The sequence below is a fragment of the Pelophylax lessonae genome (assembly GCF_965119305.1).
Source record: "Pelophylax lessonae genome assembly, chromosome: 4".
NCBI classification, from domain to species: domain Eukaryota; kingdom Metazoa; phylum Chordata; class Amphibia; order Anura; family Ranidae; genus Pelophylax; species Pelophylax lessonae.
In genome coordinates, this window is record NC_138771.1 from 197,313,902 (window position 1) to 197,329,566 (window position 15,665).

Consider the following 15,665-nt stretch of genomic DNA (forward strand, 5'->3'; position numbering starts at 1 on the left):
TCTGTTGAACCAGGAGGGCCACACACAGATTGAAATTTGGCAGGTCAGTGCTGAACTGTCCACATTTTAATCTGTGTGTATCCAGCTTTAGAATTCAGCTATATGAATACAACAATATGTCATTTCAATTGTCATAATTACCAGCTTAGAGAGCTCCTCCACTTCTGTCATTGCACTCAGAATTTCTTTATCAAAATTCATAGCTGTTTTCCATGCACCGTTTGCTATGTCCACCAAGCCATTGCAGCCATCTCCTCCACATTTTCTCTTGCCATCCTCTGTTAAGCAGCCAAGTCCTCCACACGGTGAAACATCACATGATGCACCAACTGGTGTTCCACAAGTCTGGAGAGGTAAAAAATAAAAAGAAGCTTTTTAGGTGAATCCTTCTTCTGTCAGTACTGATGTTAGAAAAATGCAATTTTTCACTGTAACGAACGATCTCAGATTTTTCAATGAACTAAAACCAGAACAGTAAAACTGTATTTCTGATTTATTACGAAGAGTAACACTGGTCTTTCTACTAAATAGTAATTCACTAAACTTTCAGGTTCAGTGGACATAAATGCAATTTACAATTCTTCATTTAAAAACCAGAGGGGAAGACCGAGCTTGACCCCACTCCCTCCCCAAGCTCCCTATTGGTTAGTGAGGCCACTCATCATCATAAAGGTACAGCTGTGAGGTTCATTGGTAGAGCCAAGTTCAACATTTAGGCCTCATGTACACTGCTGTTGATAAATGGACGTTTAGGAGCAGATGGGTATTTTTTTCAGCAGCCCCCTGAACTCTCCTCTATGTTATATTATCTGTCCATGTACACTGAGACGTTTATAGTCTTTAGAGGCATTTGAGTTTAGTGTCTTTTTTTTTTTTTTAAAGCAAAAAAAATGCATTCAGACAGAAGCTTATTGGCATTTGAAATGCCAAATGCTTGTAACAGCGTGCAAATGCGTCTAAACGCGTTTATAAGTGTTTAGTTTAGAGGTGTTATCAATGGAGATACATTTCTAAACATTTTACAATATAAAAACACTTCTAAATGCAAGTGAAAAAAAAGTGTATCCAAACTGTGCTAACTAAAAATAATTAAATAAATGAATAGTGAGCTGCTGATACACCAACTGACATCATTGTCTCAATGCAAGGGGAAAAAAAAGTGCAGCGCTAAAAAATCAAATAGGGTATAACACAATAAGCGTATATATATGGGTGCTTTCAATATATATATATATATATATATATATATATATATATATACACTTATTGTGTTATACCCTATTTGATTTTTTAGCATTGCACTTTTTTTCCCTTACTTCTAAATACAAACGCCGCTAAACACGCATAAACACTGCATGTAAACGTAGCAAGACGAACACTTTTAACCGTCGGTTACTGGCTGTCAAGTTCCAGCATTCAGGTTTTTAAACATCCCATGTACATGAAGCCTTATAGGAAAAGTTGTAATTTACAAGTACCTAGTTGCCTATACCTACAAATTGGTTTGATATTTGCTTTTCACTGAAGGTAACCTGTCATTGCACGTTTTCAAGCTCAATTTGAATTGCTCTGGCTTATGAAAGCTTTACAGCTGTGTACAACATTGGACCATTGTGTGCTGGTTTTTCATAAACCCTTTGAATCTGTGTGCTGTAGAATTTACTGATAGTTTTAGCAGATCATTTACAATTTTAGAAATTCAAACTCCAAATAGTATTTTAGTTACAAAAATTGGCAAAGAGTTTTGGTAACATTATTAACCACTTAAGCCCCCGAAGATTTTACCCCCTTCCTGACAAGGCCCTATTTTGCGATTCGGCACTGCGTGACTTTAACAAACAATTGCGCGGTCATGCGAGGCTGTACCAAAACGAATTTGACGGGTTTTTTTTCCCCACAAACAGAGCTTTCTTTTGGTGGTATTTTATCACCGGCGCGATTTTTTGATCATGCGCTATAAACAAAAAAAAAAGCGACAATTTTGCAAAAAGAACAATATTTTTCACATTTTTTTATATGAAATTCCCCCAAAAAAATGTAAAAATCAAAATTTTTTAACATTTTAGGCCAACTTCTTTTCTGCTACATATGTTTGGTAAAAAAAATTGCAATAATCGTATTTTGATTGGTTTGCGCAAAAGTTATTGCGTTTACTAACTAAGGGAAAGATTTTTGTCATTTTTATTGTTTTTTTTTTTAACGAGTAATGGCGGCGATCTGCGATTTTTTTTGCGGGACTGCGACATTGCAACGGACAGATCAAACCCTTGACTGATATTATTGACACTTTTGGGGGTACCAGTGATATTACTACAGTAATCAGTGCTATACATATGCACTGTTACTGTAAAAATTACACTGGCAGGGAAGGGGTTAACTTTATTAGAAAAGGAGGGGTTAAATGTTTCCCTAGGGGCGTGGTTCTAACTGTTATGGGATGTGGCTGTTTGTGTAACTACAGAGATATACGATCCTACATAGCAGGATCGTATGATCTCTGCACTTACACAAGGGAAAATGACAGGCGGCTTTGTTTACATTAGCCGTCTGCCTTTCTCCCTCTGTACCGGACGATCGAGCGGGGGCGGGTGCGTGCCTCCGGCGGCGCGAGCTCGCCCCCTATTGGCTCGCAGGCGAGTGACGTACCCATACGTCACTTTGCCTGCACGGGGCTGACCGCCGCAGTATATGTACTTGCGGCGGTCGGCAAGTGGTTAAAGTTGTATGAAAGGCAAAATCAAAAATGACATATGATGTAATCAGTCACTAGCATTAACATAGCACTCTTTGTTTTTCTAGATCCCTTCTGAAACTTCATTTTTTATTGGTTGATTCTGCTGTTTTTTAATACTTCAACAGACCAAGATTTTCAGCAAAATAGGCAGTTGAAGGATTGAGACAATCCATTTAACATTGAAACGGGGGCTTACAATGATCAGATTTGATTAAATTATGTAAAACCTTTATTCCCAAAGGGGAAAGAGTTTCAGTAACTGCTTTTAAAAATTGTTAGCTGGAGTTTGTCTCCTTATTAAACAGAAATTGGTCTAACAATCTTTTGAACAAGCTTGTTTGAAAGCTTTTCGATCAGCAGCTGCAGGCACTGATCAGTGTGTTTTGACAGTAGAGAGTCCCTGCTGTCAGAATACATTGAGGTTTATCTGATAAAACTGGGTAGTGCAAAATCTGGTGCAGCTGTGCATGGTAGCCAATCAGCTTCTAACTTTAGCTTGTTCAATTAAGCTTTGACAAAAAAAAAAAATGGAAGCGGATTAGTTTCTTTGCAGAGCTGCACCAGATTTTGCACTCTCCAGCCTTAATAAATGTCTCAGTAGGGGGAATTGTTCTATCCACCTCGATAGTGTGGTTGGAGGAATCCATTTGTTCAGCCAGCAGATTGCTCTGAACACACAAACTAGGAATCTAAGACCTAGTAAGCTGCAAAATATGAAATTTTTTTGGGGGGGTTAACACCGCTTTAAAAGCATGCATCTATAGGTAAAATGATTCCCATTACTTGCACATTATAATACACAGTCTTTTGTACTATTCTGGTGTAGGAAGCAGCTCTCATGTCACTGCATAACATTTCATGTAAAAATATTTGGTATACTGGGATGCTTTTTCTGAATCCTTTTACAGTTTTAAGAATTTTCTTGGAATTTATTATAGCCTCAGGTGTTTCAATCAGGAAGCCAAGATGTTGTTTTCTTACAACATTTCCACATTCCTTTGGCCCGTAGAAGGAAATGTTGGACATTTTACATAACAAAACCAAGGACAGACAACATAACAACACTGGATTTAAACAATTATGTACATTAGGAAATAGTTAAAAGCATCAATGAAAGAAAAAGAATATTCCAAAAGAATGTGACTATGCACTTGGTGAACCAGATTTTTGCATGTCACAATACAATGAATAAAAAAATCTACCAAATAAATCTATAACAAAAACTGTAAAAAGTGTCCATATATTAGATCAGTCTTGCACAAGCTTAGGCTCCAGCTTTCAAGGTGACTTAAGCTGGCCATACATGGATCAAATTCTGCTGAACCAGCCAAATTTCAATCAATCTATAGCCATTCCTGTTCACAAAAAGTCAAATTATAGATCGACTTCTCACAAACGGTCACACTCAAACATTTTAGTTTGATCAGTGCTTGCAGTCAATGGGCTGCATCTTTGAGCAATGTATTCTGATGGTGGGGAAGTCCTGCTGTCAAAATGCAATGACACAGCAGACAGGATTCCCACATACACATCAAATGTGTGGATGGGGGAATCGGGTCAGTTTTTGTTTTTTGTTCAACCCGCTGGCTGAATGAAAAAAAAAAATTGGCTCATATATGACCAGCTTGGTATGATCCCATCATACTCTGTCAGCCAGATCATGTTTTGCATTTACAAAAGCAGGGGGCAAGATAAAGTGGAAAGCAACAGATTGGAGAGGACTGCACCAAGATGTTAATTGCTTTATCCAGCCAGATTACTAGAAAAATAGCATAATCCCACAGAAGATCATTCTCAGGTAGAAAACGTAATACATTTTCCTGACTCTTGCTGTTGTTCCCCATAGATAAAAGTTAGAAGATATCTGCTTAGAGCATAGTCATGTATGTTAGGATGATATGTAACACACCAAGACAAATCAGTGGTCACTGATTCTCATGGAAAGTTGAGAAGTGCTCTGCCATTGCTCACCTCTACTCTTGGAAATAAGAGCTTGACAGTCTTGCTGATCCTCTAACAAATAGTTTTTAGGTCACTTAAGTGGGGTACACACTAGTAGAAAATCTGCCGAAAATTCCCGCCCGATGTGAAATCGTCCGATTTTCGCCTAGTGTGTACACAACTTTCAGCAGCCAATGCCGACATTTTCAACGAAAAAAAACAGAGGGACAAACACCAAAATTTTTTTCGTCCGTCCCCAGACGACCGATTTTCGTTTAATGTGTATGCAGTACGTCCGTGAAAAATCGGATACGAAAGACCGCGCATGATCTGAAGTTGCTGACAACCCGGAAGTCTAGGAACAAATGTGCCAAAAAAAAAAAATCGGACGAGAAATTTCGTGAACATTTACACACTGTCAACGAAAAACGGTAATGAACACTGAGAAGACAGAGAAAAATCGGAGGATATTTCGTCCGATTTTCGTCAAGTGTGTACGGACATGGAAGTCAACTCTGACTTGACTTGTGGCATCTTTGCTCTGGGCAAGTGACTCAAAGCACTGAAGCCAGACACATTCAAACAGCACTTTCAGGTGAGATGAGCACTTGCAGTCTACATATTTTCTTTCCAGTATATATTTTTCCTTTAAATATCTTTGTGGTTTTTAATGCAAGTGGGCATAAATGGGTCTATGCTAAGCTTGAAGACCATAAGTTCTTTTAAGGGTTGAATTATTAGTAGCAACTTGTACCTGACTGAGGAGCATTTAATGCCTATGGACAACTTTAACCTTTCATGTCGATGTACTGTAAGTGAGGTCAGCATCTTAAAAATTAACTCCAGGCATGATATTTATTGCATAAATACTTTGCTACAGGCTAGTTCAATGCAAGTATGCATATCTCATACCCAAGGGACCACTGGATGAAGTTGACAATCACTGTAGAAGTTGGCACTACTACAATGATAGCTATGATCTTCTGTGTTCCACTCAGATGCCCCATTGAACACTGGCTAAATTGGGTTCCTTGCTTGGCACTGCTGCTATTCATAGATTGCCTTGTATTTTTTTTTTATAAATTAATACCAGGCATTCTCTGATTGAACAGTGTGGAGAAGGGGGTGGTGACATCACAATCCCCACCTCACTCAGTCAGAGAATGTCTTGTATTCATTGAAAAAAATACAAGAAGTTCTTTGACTGGTAGCAGTGCCTATCAAGCAACCCACTGTGGTCAGTTCAGCTTGCATAGGACTCAGAAGATTGTGTCTCTCACTGTATTAGCACAGTAGTTATGCTTACTTACATTGGTCAAAGCTGGACAAATGTAAGTATGCAATATTCATACCTGGAATTTAGCTTTAGGTTATTATTCTAAGAGATCATCTTTAAATGCAGTAATATCTACCAATCAAAATTCACAATACTAAAAGTCAGACTTGTAAAATAGTAACTCTAGACACTAATGGGTTTTGGCACTTACACATTTCACATGCATCATTTTCTTATTTTCTAATATTATTTAAGTTGGAGGGTAAAGCTCTGTTATTAGCGATTTTTCATACCTTTTCAGACAGCAATGAAAGATCCAAATTCTGGACCTCGCCAGCAAGTTCATCTAGAAATCGAGACTGCTCCTCTTGTCCTTCTTTAAATGCAAGATATTTTTCATCTATGAGATCTTCCACTTCCCGTCGTGTAGACCCTGAGTGTTCAAGAATGCTATCTGGGTTCACAGCGGAGGCGTTGACCTTCTCTTCTGCCTCTAGAGACATCTGGAAGTATTTATTGATGCTGTCCATAGCTCCTATAAACACAACATGAAATGTTTGTTTGTAACCATGTGAGCAGTGCTTAAGAATCTCTCTCAATCTTTCTTGATTCCATTTCTTTTTTTTTCCCCTCTACTTAGCACACAAATACAGTATCACAAGGACGAATATATGTGATATGACATATCAGACAAATGGGCAGATTATAGATTACAGATCTATGGACACAACAGAGAACCAAATTAGCAAAACAAAAAACTAAAGGGCCATACACACTATAAGATTTTCTGAAGAAATTTTCCTTCAGATTTACCTTTTCTATGTAGTGCAAGGGCCTGCCAGATTGCATACAAATTGAAAGTGTTTAGGTTTGACCTCATATTATATGGTTTTGGTAAGTCTAAAGGAAAAAGTCTTCAGAAAATCTTATAGTGTGTATGGCTCATAAGACTTAAGCTGGATACACACTATACAACTTTTGTTGATAGATTTCCATTAGATTTACCTTCAACTATGTAGTGCAAGGGCCTTTCTGATTGCATACAAATTGTAAGTGTTTAGGTCTGACCTCATATTATATGGTTTTGGTAAGTCTAAAGGAAAAAATCTATAGAAAATTGTATAGTGTTTATCCAGCTTAAGCCTCTAGGAATGCAAACTCAAAAATGCTCTTTGGGTACCATGTACTATGAATTAGCAATCACATAGATGTGTGCAACATATCTCTTTCACTATTCAGTCATGTTTTCCTAGTTACAGTTACACTGGTGACAAACACACAGTCACTTCTATATTTTCATCGATAGGTGTGCGCAGGGGGGGTTTCAAGTGTGCCTGGGCACACCCGAATTACCCTGTGCAGTGCCAACTCCCCCTACTGCCCCGACTTCCCCTCATGTTACCCACAACCACCCCCACAGTGTTTCTTACTTCCTTACTCTTGCTTTGGCTGCTGCGGGCGATGTTCAGGATGGAGAACAGAGGAAAAGAGCTAGTCAATATGTGATTTACTGGCTACTTCCTTTTCTAAATGAGCAATGTGAACACACTCACTCACTGTGTTCATTCATAACTGAAGCAGGTCTACTATTCTTCAGTTAGTGAATGATCAGGAAGCTGCTCAGCAGAGGGGCATTTCCCATTCATTTACTGTCGTGTGCAGCTGAGGCTGCCAAGAAAGGCATGTGTGTTTGAGCTTTGGGGTGCACACCTATGTTTTCATCTCAGGAGACAAATGTCACACTCAAGAAAGAAAGCTATGTCAAAAGGTAGGGCAAGCAATTCAGCAGAAATGGATGTGTTCTATGACTTAGTGTAAAACTGATTTTCCACCGGCTATTCTGTGTTTTTTAAAAAAAAGCCTTTTCTAATAAGGAATGGGAAAAACTTGTCTTTATCTGTACTGTAGAAATAGTTACAGTCATCACGTGAGCGCATTAGTCATGTGGTTTGATATCCAATTGTGGCCTGCTGAACATCACTTAGTATTGACAACTGTGTTTCATCAATGCTAATTTAAGTTTTCAGTCCTGTCACCAAACCCCAAGGACCCAAATCTTTCCTTTTCAAACAATTTTATTGAAGCCAAAATAAACTTGGTACAGTAAAATGCCAGTGTAAAGGAAAAATACATACCATATCAAAACAAGTCACAGTGGAAATACTATGGAAGAACATGACAATCATGTAATAAGTAACAGTTTGAGTTGAAAGAGAGGGTGGTCCTGGTACCTTGCTGAACGCGCTCAGATATCGAGCAGAAGGTATAGGAGTGGTCCAGGACACAACCCTTGCAGGTAGACATGAGTAAAACAAGGGAAGGAAATCTAGCCACAGTAAAAGAGCAAAACTAGCGCAGGAGTGCCAGAGGCACCTTGGAGGGAGGAGGGGGCAAGGAGGAAACCGGGGGAAACAGGAGGGGCCGAGGTAGAGAGGTGGTAGCAGTGGAAGTAGTAGATGCCCGGAGAGAGTCCCGAGCCACCAGTGGGGGCCCATGAGGGTACACGGGGAGAGAGAGTAAATGCATTTGGTCAAGTGAGTACAAGTGTGTCATCAAGGCCGGAGGACCCAAATCTTTATGTTGCAGTAAGACAGCACACATGTATGGCAAGACCCCCACACTGTAGCGCACCCTTAAAAACATTTATAACTGCATCAAATCATATGTTCTTAAATTAATAGATTACCAAGATAAGGGAGAGAGGTGGACTGGTAAATTACAACAACGTGTGGACAAAAAAGATATGTTGTTCTCTCTATATGCATAGTAAGGGCTTCTTTTTCAGTATGGACTGGAGTGTGCCTTTACAAATTAGGTATTTAGGGAATTTTATAATGTGTAGTCAGTTGTATAAGAGAAACACTACAAGTTATAAACTTACCTCGGACATTAGATATCTTCATGAACTCTAGTTGTTCTCCAAGCTCTTTCAGTGCTTTGCTAACACTATCTGCATCAGCCTGTAAATCATCCAGTTTGACTGACCCGTTAAGGTTAATTTCAGCTATCTTCTTCTCCACTGCTTCAACCTTTTCCCAAACTTCTGATTTCAATTTCCTAAAAGCAAGCCATACAAATAAAAAGTATTGAAAAGTGGAACCCCAGACAAACATTCAAAAAACACCTTTGTGTATTTAGTAGAAAATAAGCACATGCCTTTTTAAGCAATGCGTAAATGGCGGTCTAAAATTTGCTTCTCTAACAAACATTTAGGATAAGAATAGGAATGCTAGCACAATAAGGGTTTTTGTGCACTGTACACATCATCCTAACATGTTTCCATCATTGTGGCAGGAGGAGAGGATAAGGAGCGCACACCGAGGCTTCTTTTTTTATGTATTTCTCATTTACAGTCCAGTAAGCAGATGGGAAATTAATATATAAAAAATGCATATATTTAGATATATTGTAGCCTTTTGGATGTAGTACCAATCTAAATATTGCACAATCCAGCCTTCCTAATAAATGAAAAAGCTCAGCTGTGCTGTAACCAATGCCAACCATGATTACATTTCAGCAGCTTAGTGTGGGCTTGCTTTTTGATTGCTACCAGTTGGTTTAAACCGCTATATAGTTAGGAATACCCCAATCTGTTCTAGACCGGACTTGTTGAAATTATTTCAGCTTGTATTGGTGTTGTGAAAATCATTCTGTTAACAACGTTTAGTTCAAGCCTTGTGACACAAATACTAAAATACTGCAATAAATTGATTTTTCACAGTGTAACAGCACATCAAATTAGACTTTCTATACTGTCACACTCCTGCTAAAAATCTTTAAAGTTTATCTATACCCAAATTTTTTTTTTCGTTTTGGGTACAGTAGAAAATGGTTAAAATCCCTGTGTCTGTTAGTGGGATTTCCCTCACTTCGTGCCCTGATGACACAACAAAAGAAATCTCCACAAAGTGAAGGTGAAATCTCATTTTAAACCACCAGAGCATATTTCAGCTTGTATTGGTGTTAGGAAATACCTTCTGATATATGCAACTTGTAGTTCAAATTTAGTAATGACATCAATACATAAATATGCAATAAATAGATTTACAGTATAACTTTGCACAGCAATAGAATTCTATTTTATACAGTATATGGTTACATTCCACCTCAAAATCCTTAAAGTATAGCTATACATGAAATCTCTACAAAGTGAGAGTCCTTCCCCTCTTAGATTGACTAGATTATATGCCCTCATTAGAAGATTTCCCCTCTATCCTTGTTCTAGTGACAACCCTAGCATTTTGGATTTTCCATCACTTTTTCCTTTTTCTCCTTGGGGGGGGGGGGGGGGGAGGTTTGTCTTTCTAAACTTTCCTTACTCTATTTTGAACCGCCAAATCCGGCTCTCCAAGCCTTGTCAAGTGGCCCTTGCACCCAGTTTTGCAGCAAGAACTTGGCGGAACTTCATTCCCCCATTTCCGGCTCTCACTCTCTGCTCCCGCTCCCCACTGTCACTTGTAAACACAGAAGCCTTCTGTGTTTACAAGGGAAAGCTTTGCTCTCAATGACTCCCGAAGCTAATAGATCTGTGCACGCACTCACGGCAGGGACAGATCTCCAGAATCTGAGAGAGAGTATGATCTCCCTGCAAGATAAAGCAGAGCCACCTACACAGGGAGGTACTAGATCCAGACAAGGTAGGAGAGAGAAATATGAGGAAGGTTAAGTTTGAAAACTGTGCATAGTGCACCCCTAAAGCCTGCACTCTTCACACAGCTCACCCCTAAACCCTGCACTTTGTAAACACCCCTGAACCCTGCACTCTCTACGTAGCATAATTCTGAGCTCTGCGCACTTTATGCAACGCAGTCCTGAACCCTGTACTCTATACGTAGCACACCCCAGATAAAACCGGCCCTTTGAGGCCTACCATACTGCTAATGTGGCCCAAAATGAAATTGAGTTTAACACCTCTGCCCTGGTAGTACTACATAGCTAGTTATGAGATACTATCTTATCTAGGATATAACAGACATAAAAATATTTCACCGTGACTTACTCAGCCTCATCAAAAAGTCTGTCAAGGTTTTTGAGTGGCTCAACAGCAGGATTCTGGGAGATAATGGTCTGAATTTCCTTAAGTGTTTCCTGGACTTTGTCAATGATTTTCTGGTATGGTCCAATAACTCCAGTGATTTTCAGAGCACTGGCACGGTCCAGCAGTCTGTTGGTCCTATTGGACAGCTCTTTGATGATCACATCCCAAAGGGCAAAGCACTTGTGGCAAGGAACACAGTTTGGGAAAATTCCAGAATATCCTCGGGCACATTTATCACAACGGAATCCTTCTACACCCTCGTTGCAGATGCAGTGGCCATCTGATCGATCACACTGAGGTGTCTGTATACCCCTCGAGTCACAATCACAAGCTTAAAAAAAAAAGACACAATGAAATTTAAACTGAACAAACACTGGTGATTTCCTGAAGATGCAGTGTGTAAAAGGTTCAAAGAAACAATTACATAAATGTAATACTGAGTCAGGGTAACACAGCTTTAATACATTGTTTTATACAGTAGGTATAAGCATAACTCCAGATAATGTTATATGTAAAATAAAAACATAAAAAATTGTGTCTATTGCTTGAAATTGTAAAGAAATATTTTTTCAAAACATATACTGTAATTAACATTGTTTATTATTGCTTTGGAAGCTAATGCCCATTACATACTTTTGTAGGGGTACAGGAGGCAACAGAGCTCAGGCTGGGTGTTGGCAGAAAAGTCATTCAACCGCAGTTTAAAAAGCAGGCAGGAAGTGGGCACTTAGCAAGTGTCAACAGGAACAAAATAAAAAAAATAAAAATGATGTATTGCTACCCCCAAAGGAGCTGCTGGTTAGGGTGGAATTCCTGGCCTTGACCTTTTTAAAGATCTCAACCTCTCCCACATACATACCAGGCTGATTGCACTACACACAATATCACCAGAACTCACTGACAATAACTTTAAGTACCCAGCAATGATGCAGTTTCACAGAAATAGGCACCAAATCAGTTAGAGAAAACCTAATATTTTGCCACCCAATAAAGTTGATAACAAGATAGTAAAAGGAAATAGGATGACATTTGCTGTCCAGATCAGCATAAACAGTAACACCACCACCTGAAGTGCAGCAGTGAGCCGTAATGAAACTTGATCTGCAAACTACTGCGCCTATACTGCCAGACTGCAGTAGTGATGGCTATGCTAGTAAGCACTGTATATGAAACAGAGGGGGTTTGTGGACAGGTTCAGTAATAGGGGCAATCCTTAAGGTGTTTCTTCTGCCAGCTATTGTTGAGGTCCTTTAAGAAGCGTTGGTGCACTTAATGACGTTTCCAGTTAACCTGCATGCAGTATAGGTACAATAAAGTCTCATATAGGTACAATGTAGATGTAGTTCAGATGTGGTAAGGTTCAGTTTAATAAGATATAGGGTTGGTATAGGTGCAGTGTAGATGCGGGTCAAATGCAGTGACAGTTCAGTATAACTGCATTATTGGGTTGATATAGGTGCACTTGGTGATCTGCTCTCAGTGGCTCAGACTCCTCAAAGTCTACTGGGATCTGTAATCATCCCTGGGCTGTTCAACTGTCCCTCCACAAACTACACGTCCCAGCATCCCGTGCAACAAGTCCAAGTCCTCTTTCCTTACTGCTGATTGGCTCTTGATGCTGTCAGGGAGGGGGGTGAGAAATCCACTCAGAACTTGTTCGAATTACAGAAGCCCGGCCGGGGGGGGGGGGGGGGATGTGAACAATAAACCATATTATCTATTATAAAAATTAGGGCATTAAAGATTAGCTCTACCCTCCTTCCCTACCAGAATTTATGTCTGCTTTCATATTGCCTTTGTTTGGATATATTTTACATGGTATGAGCTTTTTTATGACATTACATTTTTATATGCAATGTATCATGAACTAGGATCTATTTAAAAGGATAACAAACTATACCACACTTGTCCCCCATTAGTCATCTCTCACTTACCAACTTACCTAGAACATCTATAGAAAACATTTTATAAAGAAGAAAGGGGGCAGAAAAAATTGTAGAATGTAGAAATATTACTGCACTTACTGTCGTTTTGAAATGTCATCCACCTGTTCAAGAACACATATATCCCATACACCCAGGTTTACCAATTTTCAAAATAACTTGCTCATCAGGCTAATTAGTACATTTAAAATGTTTTCATATATCTATATATACATCTACATATATAGATCTGTCCAGTATGCATAAAATCGACCAATTCTTCACTTTTGCCTAGAGTCCTAATTTTATCCTTTCTTTCAGATCAGACAAATCTGCATTCGAAAATACAATTACATACAGAATAATAAGGGATTCTCTTGAATAATTCATCACTATATTCATTACTATCACATAGCCAAAACAGGAAGTAAGAGGAAATCCTAGGAAAATCCCTCCAGGTCACCCTAACTAGTGTCCCTATTGGTAGATTTTCCCTCTATTAGTTTCACTTCCAGTGATAATGGTAAGCAGAACAAATAGGGTGAATCTCCCGAACGGGGATACAGATAGCATCAAAAGCCCAATAGGTGTTCTCATCCCTCTCCACTCTGTCCAAAACAACAAAAAAACGTTTTACCTTTAGTTATACTTTAAGTAAAACAATGCAAAGTAAAGTAAAAATGTGTAAAGTGTGATGCCATATTGACAATTAATTATTATTAATTATATTGATTAAGTTGTATAGTTTGCAACAGAATATTCCTTTGGACTCTCAGCTGTATAGTGAAGTCAAACTGCTTTTTCCTCTGGATATATAGCATGAGGTTTTCAAATGACTCCAGGACATGTTGAAACTTCACACAAGTGCTATATATTATACAAGAATCATATGCAAATGCTATGACTAGTGGAGTTCATTATATGCTCAACAATCCAGATCTCTTCCTTTTACTACAAAACCCAAAGGTCTGTGAACAAAATTCAAAGTGATTAGGCTTCCCTATGGTGGCTTTTTGAAAAGGGTACATTTCTTTTAGAACACAACAAAGACACTTGTCCAATGAGGGTCATTTAAGCTTCCTTTTAGATAAGGATCAAGACAGGGAGGGCCACCAAATACAAAGACTATTAAGAACCACAAAGAAAGGAATGCCAAGCTAAGATTAAACATACGTGATCTTTGATCTTTAGAAGACCCTAAAGTTCTCTTTTCAAACTCATGTTTGCAATTCTGGATAACCAAACAAGATAAAAAACAGATTTCCATCCAAAAGGTGAAATGCTATACTTCTTGGATTACTTTTAAAAGCAATCTGAAAAACAAATTGCTCTGAGTGATCTATAATATTACTGTGTGACAAATGTTAAGAATTGAGTCTGCTTTTTTGGGATGAAGTAGAATAAATATATATAGAGATTTGGAAATAGCCCAAATAGGAAATGAATCCTACAACTGCAATTTGATGTAATATATTTGCAATTATCTTGCCTTTCATAAAATTTAACTATGAATTATCATTAATATAGTCTTTGAAATAATAATTGTGATGTTACAAATTTGACAGTATGCAATAAAACACTCAAAAAAGAGACAGCAGTTGTCTAGGGCTAAGGGTACACAAGCACTGGGAGCAGACGGTACCTGTGTTTTAAGCAAGAACTCCACCCCTCCTCTACCAAAAATAAATGTGGCCAAGCTGCACTCTTCTTGCCCCACCTTTCTCCTCTATCTACCCCCTAGAAATGGGCCATCCTGAAGGCTGTGCTCACAGTACTCCCAGACTGAGCAGTGATCACACACCATTATGTTAGGGCTGTACAGAAGGCCCACCTGCCTGGGTTGGAAAAATTCACTCAACCAGTGCCCATGAATGTAGCCGGTTGAACGAACGAAAATTAATTGATTCCTCCATCCACACTTTTAAAGTGGATGGGAGAATCCATCCTGCAGAGCTATTTTATTTTGACAGCAGGGAAACTTCCCTGCCATCAGAGTACAATAGATCTGTGAGATGGATTCTCCCATCCACCTCAAAAGTGTGGATGAGAGAATTGATTTGTTTTCTTTCGTTCAACCTGTTGGTTGAACGAAAGAAAATTAATTATGTATAGCCTGCCTTAGAGGTGCGGGTTTTGGGAATATGCATTTTGTCTATTTTATCTAAATAATTATCGAAATAATATATTATTGAAAAACTGCATCTGTTTTTGTTTTTTTTTTTTGTGCTGAAAATGTATGCCAACCTAAAACAATTACAATCCATTTTTGCTGCAGAAAAAATCCTTCCAGTTTGTAGTAGTATATATTTTTTTAAATAAGGTAATGTACCATATTTTAAAAAAGGTCTTCATTTAACCAATTTCATTCTCTTCAGGAGTGCAGTTTGCATTTTAAATATATTGAAAAGAGTTTGCAAATAATATATACAGCAACACTAGGCCAACCAAATTATATATTAAAGACCTTTTCATGGAAACTGCAAGATGACCTTTACTCCTTCTCTAATCCAAAATAGATAACTTCAACTGTTGAAGTGTGCTGTGTGTGTCATTATCATAAAGAATTTGATACAGAGCAACAATGGGCTATTAGCTGATGCGCACATTTCAAATCTATATGTAATATTTAAAATCTCTAGCATGCACATCAAATAAATAGCAACATTCTTCTGAAGTCTATTCCCCCACTCATTATTGATAAAAATAAAAAGCCCCATTACTAAATGAACAGTTCAGACTTTGTTTCAACTTGGC

At 38.4% G+C, this 15,665-nt stretch overlaps 1 protein-coding gene across 1 annotated transcript in view; it reads right to left on the reverse strand.

The window, feature by feature from the left end:
* The window catches only part of LAMB1 (laminin subunit beta 1), a 72,567-nt gene that overhangs the window by 13,880 nt on the left and 43,022 nt on the right, over positions 1–15,665 (reverse strand). The window contains exons 25-28 of the mRNA XM_082256717.1: positions 10,951–11,320; positions 8,833–9,008; positions 6,245–6,486; positions 142–345 (exon numbers count right to left, since the gene is read on the reverse strand). Coding sequence (XP_082112843.1) covers positions 142–345; positions 6,245–6,486; positions 8,833–9,008; positions 10,951–11,320 — 992 coding nt within the window. The remainder of the gene's footprint in view (positions 1–141; positions 346–6,244; positions 6,487–8,832; positions 9,009–10,950; positions 11,321–15,665) is intronic.